The sequence below is a fragment of the Gekko japonicus genome, unplaced genomic scaffold, assembly GCF_001447785.1.
Source record: "Gekko japonicus isolate JY-2015 unplaced genomic scaffold, Gekko_japonicus_V1.1 scaffold57, whole genome shotgun sequence".
NCBI lineage: Eukaryota > Metazoa > Chordata > Lepidosauria > Squamata > Gekkonidae > Gekko > Gekko japonicus.
In genome coordinates this window covers 1900517-1916022 of record NW_015160208.1, presented here as the reverse complement: position 1 = coordinate 1916022, position 15506 = coordinate 1900517, and the positions used below count along the sequence as shown (strand labels likewise).

Below are 15506 nucleotides of genomic sequence, written 5' to 3'. Positions count from 1 at the left end.
ATCCATTCCAAAATGGTTTCAGGCCTGGTTATGGGACTGAAATGGCCTTAGTGGATGATGTGTGCCAGGAGATGGACAGAGGGAATGTGAGCCTGTTAATTCCCCTGAACCTGTTGGTCCTTTCTCAAGAACAGGTGTCAGATTCTGGTGCTGAAGGACTGCTGCTCAAGCCCCTTGGCCTTTGGCCTGTGGGGTTCCCCAAGGTTCCAGTATGTTCCCTATGTTCTTCAACATCTATCCAGAGATTTGGCCTGAGCTGCCACCAATATGCTGGTGGCCCTCAGCTCTATCTATCACTACCAGCAGATCCCATGGAGGCTGCGGAAACCATGAACAGGTGCCCAGAGGCAGTTTTGAAATGGATGAGGGCTAGCAAGCTGAAACCTAATCCTGACAAATTGACATGCTATGGGTGTAGGGAAGGTCTGACCTGGGATATGGGTTATCCCCTGTTTTGGATGGGGTTGCACTCCCCTTAAAGGAGCAGGTTCGTAGCTTGGGGGTGTTCCTGGACCCAGGCCTCCTGTTGGATAAACAGGTTGCAGCAGTGACCAGGGGTGCCTTTCAGCAGCTTTGGCTCCTAAGGGTCTTCAACATCCTCGATCATCCCCAATCGAGAAAACTGAATGCCCCTGTCTTGGTGACCTCTTCCCCAAAACCTCTTATCAGGGATTCTGTTTCACCCACACACACACCAAAAGTCATCCTTACTACAGACGCCTCACTGTCAGGTTGGGGTGTTCATGTAGACTCCTTTTCAGTCAGCAGTGTTTGCTCCACTCTCAAGAAATTGCTTCATATAAACACCTTGGAGATCAAGACAGTTTACCTAACCCTCCCTGCCCTTAGGTCAGAAGAAAATCTACATGGCAACAGACAACCTAACAGTGATGTTCTATATAAATAAACAGGGTGGCACAGCGTCATCAACTTTGTATCTCTTAACATCCAAGATATGGGGCATCCTTCACAGATCTGTGATCCAAGTGGTGCACATAGTAGGAACCACTTAGCAGACTCCTTAGGCACACTCCTTTGGCACCTCACAAGTGGGAATTGAACTATCACTTCCTCTTCTCAATTTTCCAAAAATGGGGCACACCCAGTAGAGACTTATGACAGATGCAAGCAAGAAATGTGCCTTGTTCTGTTCAAAAGCACCTTGGCAACCCCATTCACTAGGAGGTGCTTTCCAGAATCTGTGGAGAGGGGACATGTACTACATCTTTCCCCTGCTCCTACTGATTTCACAAATGTTGTACAAGATTATGGGGAAAACGCGATAGCCATGGTAACAGCTACATTCTGGTAAAAGCAAGTCTGGTTCCCCCTGCTGCTCAAGAAGTCTTGTGGCAAATACCATATCCTCCTCCCTCACCATAACCTCCTACATCATAGCCCCTTCCTGCATCCAAACATAAAGAGCCTTCATTTGAAAGTGTGGCTCATTCATTCCCCGACAATTGCTTTTAAGAACCTGTGAAACAGCACATGTGGTGGACATGTGATAAAGCTAGGGACTTTTGGACAAAGGTCCACAACGAAATGCAAAAGATTCTAAAATGTTCTTTTAAGAAATCGCCTGAAATTCTGCTCTTAGGTTTAAAAATGGAAGAACTGAATGTAACAAAAAAGACACTGTTCTGGTATTTGATAACAACGGCAAGAATGATATATGCTCAATATTGGAAGCAAGAAAAAATACCAGATCTGGAAGAATGGATACAAAAAGTTCTGTTCATGGCTGAGATGGACAAAATAACCAAAAAGTTGAACAATAAAGAGGACCAAGAATTTTTTGAAGAATGGAAGGACTTTAAGATATATTTAGAAAAGAACTGGGACGTGAGACAAAATTTACTATGTTTAGAACAATATTAAGTACTTGATGTTTTCCTGAGTTTATCTATGTGGGACATGAGGGAAGTGCATTGCGGGAAGCCTTTCGGGGGAGGGAGGGAAAAGGGAATATTCAACCAATTGATAAAAAGATGTAAAATGTGATAATAATGGAAAATAAAAAGTATTTTGACCTAAAAAAAAAGAACCTGTGAAACAGGTACTACTAGGTGCTAAAAAAAAAAAAAGGTGCTCATACTCCTCTGAATGGAAGTGCTTCTCATGGACCAATCAGAAACAGATAAAACCAATGCCATGGCCACTTGGTCAAATTTATAACTGCCTCCTATGCTTAGTCCATGGGAGTATGTCCTCATCCTATGTCAAGGTACATCTTGCAGCCATAGCCTTAGCCTCCTTCCACACACACATTGGGGGGGGGGGAATCACTCTTTGCCCAATGGGAATCCAAAGTGTTCCTTAGAGGCTTGTTAAAAGAATTCCCACCAGTCCAACTGTTGTGGGCCAGCCTGCTTTAGCTGAAGAGCACACAGCTGATGTTGATAACAGCCCCTTCAGCACCTCTGAGACTCAACCAGCTGATGCTTCCAATGACCCTGAGATGGTGGAGGGAGGTCCTAGTGCTCCAGTTGCTGAGGACAGCATGCACTCCAGCCCCATGAGCACTGGGAACATGGAAGAGGCAACTCAGAGGGGCGGCGCCTCAAAAACCCAAGATCTTGGGGAAACTTCACGGGCTGCCTCGCCTCCCCTTTCCACAGAGCCAGGGGAATGCAGGAGGGGGTGAGTGCGCTTGAAGCTCCTTGAGAGGAGGTGAAGCACATGCCTTGCTGCCCAGCGACTGCCAGATCAAGAGGAACACCTGGAGTTAATGGATAGTGCTCTCGTAAGCAATGAGACCCAGCTGTGAGCTGCCGATAAAGGACGGGGCTTCAGAGGGGGAAGGCGTGGGAGCAACTTGTCACCTTCCTGGAGATGCACAACCACACCTCCCGAACCTGTTTCTGGCTGCTACTCCTGAACCTTTGGCTTTGACCCCGGACCTGCTTGACTATGCCTCTTGGACCTGCTTGGACTCTGCTTCTTGGACCCTCGGCTGGCTTTCCTTGTGTATGACTCTTGGACTGAAATCTTGACTTACGCTTTTGGTTGGTGATTCTGTCTCATCCCCTTGGTCTTGTCTGAGTCTGCGCTGACTCAGGACACCGACCACCTGTTCCACAAACCACTGGGCAAATCCATTGAACCTGTGGCCTTGTACCTATTCAGACTACTCTCTGTGAAAACCATAACATAGCCATAATGTCAGCCAGGAGAATCTGCAAACTCCAGGCCCTTCGTCATGACCCCCCCCCTTCCTTAAATTTTTCAACTTGGGGGTAGTTTTGCAGACATCCCTTGAATGAGCCTCTGGGAATAGAAATCAAAAATAATAATTCTGGCCCAATATAATTTCAAAATTTCACCTGAATCAAGATATCAATCTGCCAGTATTCCTTCCACAGCCACAGAACAAAACTGAGCATGCCCTCCACTCTTTGGATGACCATTGGGCTTTGCTATTTTGCCTGGAGAGAACCAGAAGTTTCAGAAATTAGATAGCCTATTAGTCTCATATTCAGGCCATAAACTTTCAGCACAGTCCATTTCCAGATGGATTGTAACTTGCATCCAGTTTGTGCAAGTTGACTGCCCATTACACCTCCATGCCCATTCCACCAGGGCACAATGGACCTCAGCAAGAATCCAGCAAGGCCTTCCAGTCAAAGAGGTGTGGAAAGTGGTGACCTGGTCCTCTGTTTACACTTTTGTCAAGCACTGTTCCATGCACACTGATGCCAGGAATGGTGTAGCATTCGTAGCAGCAGTACTCCAAACAGTGTTCAACTGGGAACTCACACCTGCCTTCCAAGACTTGGTAAATCAGTTTGCTACTCTCCCATGGGGGACTGCACAAGTACCATGATGATGAAAACAAAGTTGCACTTCCTGTGATGTTGTCCATCGAGTGGTCACTTGTGCAGTCACACATCCTTCTCTCCTGCCCCACTATGAGCTCAGGTGACTATAATAAATTAGGCTAGCTCTCTCCAATAGTAGCATTGAAGAACTGAGGGAAACATTCTCTGCCCCCTCCTTTTATGCTGGAAAAGGCAAGGAAAGCAGTGTGGAGGAGGGGGAAGGAACGCCCTCTAGAGCAGAGGTCTCAAACTTATTTGTTACAAGGGCTGGATCTAACATAAATTGTTGGGCCAGGCCATGTGTGCCATAAAATGTAATGCCGGATACCAGAGATACAAACTTTGTAAAGGACAGCAGCTGGTAAGCTCTGAGTTGATGTGTCCACACTGCAAGCCCCCATGGGCTGGGAGGGGGGTGCAGAGGAAAACCCATGAGGGTGGACTGGAGACCCAGCAGTGCAGCACTGGGCAGATGCTCCCATGCCCCAACAGAGGATCATCTGCAACCCCCCGTGTGCAGACACTGATCCCTGAGGCCATCCAGGACAGCATACCCGGAGCTGCAGGCTGAGTGGAGAGGTATGAATGCAGCTGCAGTGGCTCCCAACTTACCAGTGAAGCTGTCCCTGAAGTGAAGGGGTTCTGCTTGGAGTGGCTCTGCCCGCCCACTCCTGAGCAGCCTCCTGTTCCCTCCCTTGCTCCAGTTGCCCATGGGCTGCATAACAGCCCCGGATTGGCCGATGCTGGCCCTCGGGCCTTATGTTTCACACCCCTGCTCTAGAGTTTTTGAACTTCAAAATCTCTCCAAAGCAGGCCTGCACAGTATATATTATTTATATTTATTTTTATCTTCAATTTGTATACCGCCCTTTACCCGAGGGTCTCTGGGCGGTTTACAGGTATATGGCCTAAGTGCCTAATTAGTTCCTATCCTAGGACAACAATTCAACTGGGGGAAGGGCTACCTATCAACACCTGAGCGGTGCGGTCCTGTTGTATTCCATGGGCGGGCTTCCGTTGTTTCTTCCTGGCACCTTAGGACAGGTTCACGACATCTCCCCGCAGGCTCCTGATGGACTCCACCGGCGCACGGCGGCTCCCGATTGCAGTTCCGGCCTTTGTCCCTTAGGCTCCACCGCGCTGCATCGTCATGCCGTCACGCCGCCGTCACACTGTCGTAGCTCCGCCTCCATCTGATCTCCGTCGCCGCCGCATCCACGGGTCGCCTCTGCTTCGCCACCGTATCGCTGTCGCCGCCACCAACACTCCTGGCACACACCATCAGGAGGGAGGGTGTCCCCTGCCAACCTAGGGCAGGTACCCATTTGTCTACTTGCGGTTACGCTTTCGAGCCGCTGGGTGGGCGGGAGGTGGGACTTGGGACGGGAGCTCAACCCGGCCGCGGTGGGTTTTGAACAGCCATAGTGGCTGTTCGCTAGTGTTATTAATGCAGGCATTGAACTGCCTGCGCCACCGCTCCTGCACAGGGGACCACTTATACTTATTATGTACTTTAAATTTTGACAGGCTTCCCTAAAAGCAAAAATTGGGTGGTATGTATGTACATTAATTCACCAGAGATAGGTATCAGAAAATAGGGATGATTCCTGATAAACAGAGGCAGTTGCAGCATGTGTGTACATAGGCCCATCTAACTGGTTATACGAAGAGTCACTCAATGTGCAGAACCTGAAAATTTGCCAGAAATATTTGTGCTCCTGGATCACAACCATATATGGTCTGGAATAGAGGGGAAGGGAAATAGAGGGGGAAGAGGTTTCCCCTCGGTCACCATGGCTAGAAGCTGAATTCCACATTTTACTTGCTCTCTGGGTTAAATAGTATTTCCTTTTGTCCGTCCTAAACCTACTGCCCATCAGTTTCAATGAATGCCCTCGAGTTCTAGTATTTTGGGAGAGGGAGAAAAATTTCTGTTTGTCAACTTTCTCCATCCCATGCATAATTTTATAAACCCTGATCATGTCCCCCCCTTAATGGTCTCTTTTCTAACCTGAAAAGTCCCAAACCCTTCAGCCTTTCCTCATAGGGAAGGTGCTCTAACCCCCTAATCATCTTGGTTGCTCTTCTCTGCACTTTTTGCAGCTCTGCAATGTCCTTTTTGTGATACAGGGACCAGAACTGGACACAGTATTCCAAATGAGGCCGCACCATAGATCTATACAGCCACATTGCAATATTAGCTGTTTTATTCTCAATCCCTTTCCTAATAATCCCTATCACAGAGTTTGCCTTTTTCACTGCTGCAGCACACTGGTTATATTTTCACGGAGTTATCCACTACAACCCCAAGATCTTTTCTCCTCTCATTCTCAGCAAGTTCAGACCCCATTATTCTATTCTTGAAGTTGGGATTTTTTTGTCCCAGTGTGCATCACTTTACACTTACCAATATTGAACTTTATTTGCCACATTATCACCCACTCACCCAGTTTGTGGAGGTCCTCTTAGAGCTCTTCACAATCAGCCTTGGTTTTCACCATCCTGAATATTTTGATATCATCTGCAAACTTGGCCACTACACTGCTCACCCCAGTTCCATTGATGAATAAATGAGTAGTGGTCCCAATACCGATCCTTGTGGGACTCCACTACTTACTTCCATCCACTGTGAGAACTGTCCATTAATTCCCATTCTTTGCTTCCTGTCATTTAACCAGTTTTTAATCTATAAGAGAACCTGTCTTCTTATCCCATGACTCCTAAATTTATTCAGGAGTCTTTGGTGAGGTACCTTGTCAAAAAGCCTTTTGAAAGTCCAGGTACATAATGTCTACCAGGTCAGCGTTGTCTACATGCTTGTTCACTTTCTCAAAGAACTCCAAAAAGTTGGTGAGGCAAGACTTCCCTTTGCAGAAGGGATTTTCCCGCAGCAAACATTTGCCTCTATGTACCTAACAATTCTATCTTTGATTACAGTTTCTACTAATTTGCCTGGGATAGACATTAGGCTGATTGGCCTGTAATTTCCTGGTTCCCCTCTGGATCCATTTTTTAAAAATTGGTTGCACATTTGCTACTCTCCAGTCTTCTGGTACAGAAGCTGAATTTAGTCAGGGCTATTTTTGGGCAGGAACACATAGGAACGGAGTTCCGGCTGGCTTCAGAGTTGGCCACGCCCACTACAGCCAAAACCTCTGCATGCGTGCCTACAGAGGGAAGGCCTGGAGAGTGACCCCCCCAGTGACTCCGAGGTCGGTGGGCCAGGGGCAGCCCTGGAAGGATTGGGGAGGCATTTAAATGCCTCCCCGTGCCTTCCCCGGCCTGTCCAAGTGCCGGCTTGCCCGGGCAAGCCAAGGGAAGGCATGGGGTGTGGCCTAATATGCGGATGAGCTGCCCTGTCAGGGGTGTGGCCTAATATGCAGATGAGTTTCTGCTGTTGGGTGTGGCCTATTATGCTAATGAGTTCCTGCTGGGCTTTTTCTACAAAAAGCCCTGAATTTAGTGATAGGTTACATATACGGGTTAGAAGGTCAGCCGTCTCACATCTGAGTTCCTTAAGAACTCTTCAGTGTATGCCATCAGGACCTGGAGACTTATTGTTTTTAATTGCCCAAGTAGGTCTAGAATTTCATGTCTGGTCACCTCAATTTGGCTCAGTTCTTCAGACTCCCTTCCTGAAAATAGGAGCTGTGGTATGGGTGCGTGCGCCACACTTTCCACAGTGAACACGGAAGCAAAAAAGTCATTGAGCTTCTCTGCCATCTCCCCATCTTCCTTTGGCATCCAAAAGCCTCACTGCTTCTCTGGCTGGTTTCCTGCTTGAGATATATTTTTAAAAATGTTTATTGTTTGTCTTGATGCTTTAAGCAACCTGCTTCTCAAAAGCTTTTTTTGCATTCCTGATTATTAATTTTCATTTCTTTTGCTAGAGCCTGTGGTCCTTCCTGCTCAATTAATTGGTGCAGACCTTCCACTTTTTAAAACATGCTTCTTTACTTTTTATAACTTCCTTGACTTGTGTTGTTAACCACGCAGGTCTTCTTTTTGACTTGGTAGTGCCTTTCCTCACCTCTGGAATGCATTTAATTGGGCTTCAATTAGTTTGGTTTTCAATAGCTTCCAAGCATCCTTTAGAGATTTGACTCTCTTGTGTTTCCCCTTCAGCTTCCTTTTTACTATTCCCCTCATTTTTGTAAAGTTCCCTCTTTTGAAACCAAATGTAACAGTTTTGGACTTCAGGGATAACTTTCCATTGATCTGAATGCTGAACTTTACAGCATTGTGGTCACTGTTGCCAACTGGTGTAACAACCTCTCCATCTCTCAGCAGGTCTTGAGACCTGTTCAGAACTAAGTCCAAGATCACTACCCCTCTGGAACCAACTGTTCCAGTGCAGTCATTTATGAAGTCTAGGAATCTCATTTCTACAGCGTGACTCAATGTGAAGGTAGTTAAAGTCTCCCAGTATAACAACATTATCTGCTCTAGTCACCTTCATTATTTCCTTCTCCATCTCAAGATCAGCCTCAAAGGTTTGATCAGGTGGGTGATAGTCCACTGCCAATGTTAAGTAACCCTTAGGGCCCAGTATTTCCACCCATATTGCTTCTGTTGGGGAGTTAATTCTGCTGATGTTTTCTAACTTATTTGAGTCTATGCCCTCTTTGATGTACAATGCAACACCAACAACAACCCATCCCTCCCTGTCCTGCCTATAGAGCTTATACCCAGGAATGATTGTATCCCATAAGTTTTCCCATTCCACCATGTTTCTGAGATACCTACTATATCTAAATATTCATTGAACACCAAGCACTCCAGCTCCCCCATCTTGGCTCAGAGACTTCTAGCACTGGCATATAGACATCTATAATGTGTTTCCCTCTCCAGTAACCTTCACCTCTAACATTTAACAAGCAATGTAGTTGGACTTCCGGTTGATGGCGGCACGCTCACGGACTCACCTCCCGGACCTCCCGGGGGTGTCTCCATGCTCTGGCGGACGGAGGGGGTGAGCAGGCTCGTAACCCCCCCCCCCAGGAGCCCGGGGAAGGGCACCTGGCCAAGGAGCTTTGAGGGGGTAGCCTCTTCTCTGGCCGAATGCCAGAGAATCGAGGCTCCCCCTTGCTCCAGTGGTCCGTCCAGCCGAGAAACCTGATGGTACAAGTGAAGCTAGCCGGGTCAAGCTCAGGAGATCAGGCGTTTGAAATGATGAATGAAGAGGGGTCGGAAGACCAACTATGAACGTGAGTCAAATGAGAACTGATTTTTAAACGAAAGACACTGCTTACCCGAAGCCGCGAAACGGCAGGAGCGAGTGGTGGGAGGGACGCCTCCCATGCTCATAAATCGTTGAGCGAAAGAGGAGGGAGTGGAAGAATAAACAAGAAATTGCCCAGAAGTACTCATCCATTGAGCTATACAGATAAGCGCATATTCAGAGACTTTAAAATTTATTGCGAAAGCAAACAAACGAGAAAAAGATGGTGGGGAAGAGGGACAGAGACAAAGAGAAACTTTTAAAAGCGAAACTAGAGTCGCCGGAAATGACCAGTGAGACGACGAAGGCGATGACAGAGGTCATGCGCCCTCTGCTGGAACAGCTCAATGTATTTAAAGAACAGATGTCTGTTGTAACAGCGAATATTACTGCAGAACAAAAGCAGCTGCAAGTTGTGACAACAAGCATTACTGCTCAACAAACGCAAATAACGGATTTGATTCAAGTAATGAAGCAGGATGCTGAGAAAGTAAAGGAAATGGTAGTTGATGGGCCAGTGGCTGATGGAGCACACTGCACAGCCAATGGGAGAGCCAGAAATGGCCAATACGTAAGGTATTATATATATATATATAGGATATTTCAGAATCCTTCTCTCCCAGACAACAAACACACAAACATGTCTCTTCACAGACCTTGTGTCCTTTGGGAATGTGTGTTTGTGTGGTGGGCAGTGCATCTTGAATCAAAAGTTTTGAAATTGTAGTAAGATTCTCGAAGAGGCACGTCAGGGATGCTATCCTGAAAGCAGTTGCTGCGACACCCCTGAAGGTGGGGGAAAATGCTGTCAGAACGCTAAAGGATATTCCATTTGAAGTAAGACAACGCAGAAAGAAATGCAAAGAACTTGTGTTTTTTCTCCAAACAAAATCAATTGGCTATAAATGGCTGTTTCCAGAAAGAGTAATATTCAAGATCAAGGAGAAGAAGGTCAAGATTGACTCTGTTCTTAAAGCTCAAGAGTTTCTAAAGGAGCAGCTGGGAAGGCCAGAGAAAAAACAAGAGGACAATAAGTCCAGTGGAGAGCTGGAAACTGGTTCGTCTGGTGAGGACTCTTTGTCTGAGCAGGGGGCATCAGCCCCAAAAAGTTCCTACAAACTGCAGAAGAGAGAGAAGAAGAAGTAAAGGCTGAAGGACTCTGAATTGTGCCTTTGAGAACTTTGGTTCTAGGGGGTGATGGGGAGCACTGTTATTGGGCAATTAAATGTAACTGGGGATGGTTAAAAGGGTTAAAAGATTGACACCGTTCATAAGAAGTACAAAGATGAAAAGTCTGAATGAAGTATAAAAAGCTAGTTGGAGATCTCCTCTCTTGGGTTTTTAGTTAGTAGTGGGTTCTTTACTTTCTCCCTTATATGTAGCATTCCCTTTCCCTTTTTTCTGTTCTAGTTTTTGTAGTGTTTAAAAAATCAATAAAAAATCCCCTCCGGGGACTTAAAAAAACACAAGCAATGTAGTTGTGCATCTGTGAGGCTGTTTTTGTATACTGTGGCTCTATAAATCATTTGAAAAAGATATACAGATTCATTTGAAAAAGATATACAGAGTGGACTGTGCATTTGATTTTAAAATGGCTCTTTTACTTTCTATATTAAATTACCAGTGTTCAGAAGTTAATGAATTCCAGATTGGAAGGCATTCTTCTTGCCTTTGTATGAAGTTACAGAAGAGATGATAGAATGCTTAGGAACTGTCATAAGGCCAATTGGTCTTCTTACATAGGTGGTATGTCAGTTGTCATTTTGCCTCACGAACCAAAATGCAATTCTATCCACCTATCAAGGAACCTTCCAAATTGTTTGTCTCTCTCTTGGACCACTTGTATGAGTCCCTTAACTGTCTTTTGAATACAGATGCATCCTCCTATCTAGTAGCCAGTATCCTTTCAGGCTGCTTTTTCTTTGTGTATTTTCCATCTGCTGTTCAATTAGCATTAGGTCACAGCATTAGTAAAATACATGTGGGGCCCATAAGACTTCTTGGGGAAATCCCTTCCCTGCTTTACTGACTGAGCCCCAGCGCAGCTGCCTCCACTCCAGGCCTCCACTGCTGCTGTGGCCAGGCCCAGAGCAGCTCCTTGGTGGCAATGGGCCCAGAGTGGCTCCTTGGCACTAGTGTGGTCAGGCCTGGAGTGGATCCAGGACACCGCCACCACACCTCCAGGACACAGGAGGTAAGTCCATTGTCTGTGCATGCACAGACAATGGTATTGGGGGGGTTAACCCCCCATTGTTTTAGTTTCACGTTTTTCTGCAAACTTGGGGGGGTTCCCCCAAGTTTGCAAAAACATCTGTTTACTCTCTGTGTGGGCCTGATCCACAGATTTAGATATCTGCAGATCAGCCCACACTTGGCCATTAGATATATAGACGTAATAGTTCCAATATGAAATTAAAATGTAAAAACCATTCCATTACTCATCCATTACTGCATTCATATATCTCAAAGCTGGTTTGTGGTGGCCAAGAGGGGCCTCAAGAGCTGCTGTGCTGCTAGTCCAATTCCTAGACATGGTATTTTTCAGGAAAATTGACAAGTAAAATCAAATGACCCAGTTACACCTAGTGCAAATGATTCTTTTGTTATATGATTTTACCAAAGGTGAGAAAGAATAAAAGGATTAGAGAAGTGAAAGAGATCAACATTCAGCAGCTGAAGTGAGATTCTCCTACCTCTTTCAGCAGTTTGCTCTGCTTGTGGTCTTACATGAATATAGTCCTCTCTTTGGTCTTGAACTCAGCAATTTTCTGTTGAACTTGTAGGCAGCTATGCCAATCAGAGGTGACATGCCCACTGAGACACACAACATCTGGCCCAAAATGAATCACTCGGTGCTTTTTGAATGCTATTAAATGACCATTTTGGTCTTTCTTTCCTGTCCTATCTAAAGCGTTGATGGATATTGCAGCTTAGTTACAAGAAAGAAAGGGTGTTGCAGGCAAAATGCCAGAGTTTCCACTATGTCCAAAGGGCAGGGTCAGAATCTGATGCATGTCTTAATGCTACTGGGGTTGTCCGCCTTACCAAATTGGCCTCTGATCCACAAGAGTCTGTTGTGTCCTCTTAACATTCAGGAAGCACCTAAATGACTCCAGTTTCCCTTGTCTTTATGAGGCCCTGTAAAAGATTGTTTATTCATAGCCTGTCGTACTTCTGCAATGTTTTTTATGTGTGGCCTCCCTTGTACTATGGCTCTTCTGGCTAGTAAGCATTTGGCTCACGTTTCACCAGCATGTATATTCTGTGCTCTACTCAAAGCCCATCTTGCTTATTTATAACTCCTTATGCATTTACGAGAAATCAGTCTGTGGTCTTCTTTGTTTAATGACAAGAGCCATTTAAATTCCCTGTATTTTGCTGAAGCGGCCCCTTAATTTTGCATTGGTTAGAATTGACATTCCTGCTCCTTCCGCTGTGTATTTGGTCAGCCAGTAACAGGAGTTAATTTGTGCTGTTCATCTATAGTATCATTTTCAACATGACTCAAGATTGCTCTCACCAGGGAGAAAAGCGTTTGGGGTGTTTTCCTGTCTTGAGATGTCAGCTAGGGGAAGATTAGTGTGAAATATTAATCTGCCGAGAGAGATGGCGTGTCTCTCACATACGGCTCAGAAACCTGATAGGCCTGGGTCAGCAGAGAGGAGGAGAACATTCGGAATTTTGTGAAACAGAATGATATCCACACACATCTGTACAAATAATTGAAATGGCCAATCAAGAATATTATGGAAGGATTTTCTCTTTACTAAAATGGAAGCAGATTTGGGAAACTGGATAAGGATCTCATGTCCCTTCAGCTCTTAGGCTCACCATTCTTCATGACACCTTATAGAGCTCTCAACATTTTGGCAGTCCATATCTCAATTTTAAAATATACAATACTTTTAATGATTTTATTGGAAAACATAAGCTGTGGTGAAAGGGCTAAAAGCAGACTGTTTTAGAGATCTACTTTTACCGGTTGATCATAGAACCAGCTGTATGAAAAATACTTTGTAAAAATTATTGCCAAATTGCCTTATGCCAACTCTATGCACACTGATCCTTTTTGTGGACTTTTCATGAACATTTGGGAGCTCTGGGCCATTTTCAGGTATGAAACTCATTTTGCACAATTTCATATGGAACCTGCCTATTCACCATGCCCTGAAAAATTCAACTTACCACAAATACTTTGACTGGTAATCTTTTCACCCCCATTTTAGCCTTGCAACATGGCAAGCTCAGTTAAGCTTCATAGTTTCTCATGTTTCTCAGGGATGCAATACAGTGCCAGGAAAAAAGTATCAACCAACAAAGATGACTTGGCACCCCTTCCTTGCCTTTGTTTTCACATGGGAAATAGATATGCTGGACAAAATCAAGCTCATCAGTTGGGCTTCTGCTTGAAGCTGGGTGGTGTCTTTATTTTCTTTCTGAGAGCAAATTCTAGTAGCAGGGAACATATTTTGAGAATCTCTGCTGTAGAGTGGTAAGCTATGTCAGTTTGATTCAATTTAAATTCTAGATACTGAAGCCAGTATTCTTTGGTTTCCCCTCTACCTTTCTAGGCATTTCAAGACTTGATGATCAAATCTTTCTGAACAGGAACCCTGGCATGCCCTCCGTAGTCAAGTTTCACCCATTCACCCCATGTATAGCAGTAGCTGACAAAGACAGTATCTGGTAAGACTCAGGATAAGGGATGGGCATGAACTGGCTGATGAACTAAAGTTTGTCACAAATTTTTACCAGTTTGTGAACTGAAGAACCTCCACAAACTTTCACGAATGTTGATGCAGTTCATGGCAGTTTGTGAAGAGCAGAAAGGAGAGGTTTAAACCCCTGATTTCTGCTCTTCATGAAAAACAGCTGAGCTGTTTGATTTAAATTGCCTCTTGCTTTCTGCTCCCCACAGCTTTTTGCGGGAAGCATAAAGCAGGGGTTTGATCTTTAAATGGCTCACGAATTGATATGAATCAGGTTAGTTCGCAAACCAACCTCCCAGTTCATATGAGTCTGTGGTTCAGTTCACGGTTCAGCCACAAATCATTAACTGAACTGCAAAAATGCAGTTTGTGCCCATCCCTCCTCAGGATGGTAAGAAGTTATCTGGCACTGATATTTCAGTGGCATACGCATATCTGAGCTGATAGCCTGTTTTTGTTTGTTTGTTTGTCCTCATTAACGTCTAGATTTGTTACAAAATCTTCTAATGCAATTTCAGCCTTATTGCTCCCTCTGCAGAAGCCAGAGCTGTAATTAATCAAGAGATGCCAAATGCTCTCAGGAAAAAAATACATTTGATTTGAAGTCAGTCTGTAAACTAACTTTTTGTATCCTGGGATAGCTTCTTGATATGTGAACTCACACTTCTGACTTGTAGGTTTTTTTCTCCATTTCTTAGCTTTTGGGATTGGGAAAAGGGGGAGAAACTGGATTATTTTCACAATGGAAACCCACGGTACACCAGGATCACTGCCATGGAGTATTTGAATGGACAAGACTGTTCTCTCCTCTTGACTGCTACAGGTGGGCATGCACTTATTTATAGCAGGAGAATGTGAGAGAGATTTCCAAGCAGCAAAAATGTTTTGGACCCAGTACTTCAGCTTTTTGCTACTGGCTTTCCCAACTCCAGAGCAATCCTCTGCCACCAAGGGTCAGGCTTTATGTGGTGCTGGAATTCCATTGCATTACATGGTGCTGGAATTCCTGTCATGTTTAACCCTAAGAAGCATTGGCAGGAGGGATGAGAAGGGAGCAGGAGCTAGCATGTATTGGGTCTGGAGTGCTGGGGAGAAGAGAGGGTGTCTGCAATCAAAATGTCATTGGCATACACATGAGGCTGCTTTAAACCACAGCTGGGGAGAAGAAAAAAAACACACTATGGAGACCAGAGTCCATTACAGAATGTATGCCCAGGTCTATGGGGCTCCATGGCAGTCTCTTGCACTTTAAAACCAAATAGCATTAGTGTGCTTTCTCCCTGGCATCTGATCGTGCCGGGGAGCAACTGCACGGCGGCTCACGGGATCTGTGTGATCCCACTGCCGCGTGTCTCTTTTGGTGCGGCTTTCAAAAGCTGCACTTTGCCCGCCTCAATTTCCCCCCCGTGTGGCAGGGGCCAAAGTATTACTGAACAGTAGCATTGTTGGATATATAATCATGACTGTATCCCATAGGAAGCGTGTATGTATGAGTAGGTGAAAGTAATAGCATGCATTTGTTCAGGGAGACAGCCACCCTAAAAGCAGACTGTGTTCAACAAAGCAGGCATGAACATTGCTCAGATAAAGCCATGTGTTGAAGACTTGTTTAGTGAAATTTCTTTGGAAACTATTAAACATAACACAATTTATTTCATTTATGGGCTTTTATGTTTGCCTGAGAGTCCATAGCTAAGGTAGCAATAAAATCCCTATAGGCCATCATTCATATATGCCCCAACCCTACCTGAACTC

The 15506-nt window shown here is 45.1% G+C and overlaps 1 protein-coding gene across 1 annotated transcript in view; it reads left to right on the top strand.

Moving 5' to 3' along the window:
• The window catches only part of RPTOR (regulatory associated protein of MTOR, complex 1), a 455351-nt gene that overhangs the window by 390602 nt on the left and 49243 nt on the right, over positions 1 to 15506 (top strand). Inside the window, exons 24-25 of the mRNA XM_015408620.1 lie at positions 13614 to 13728; positions 14450 to 14574. Coding sequence (XP_015264106.1) covers positions 13614 to 13728; positions 14450 to 14574 — 240 coding nt within the window. The remainder of the gene's footprint in view (positions 1 to 13613; positions 13729 to 14449; positions 14575 to 15506) is intronic.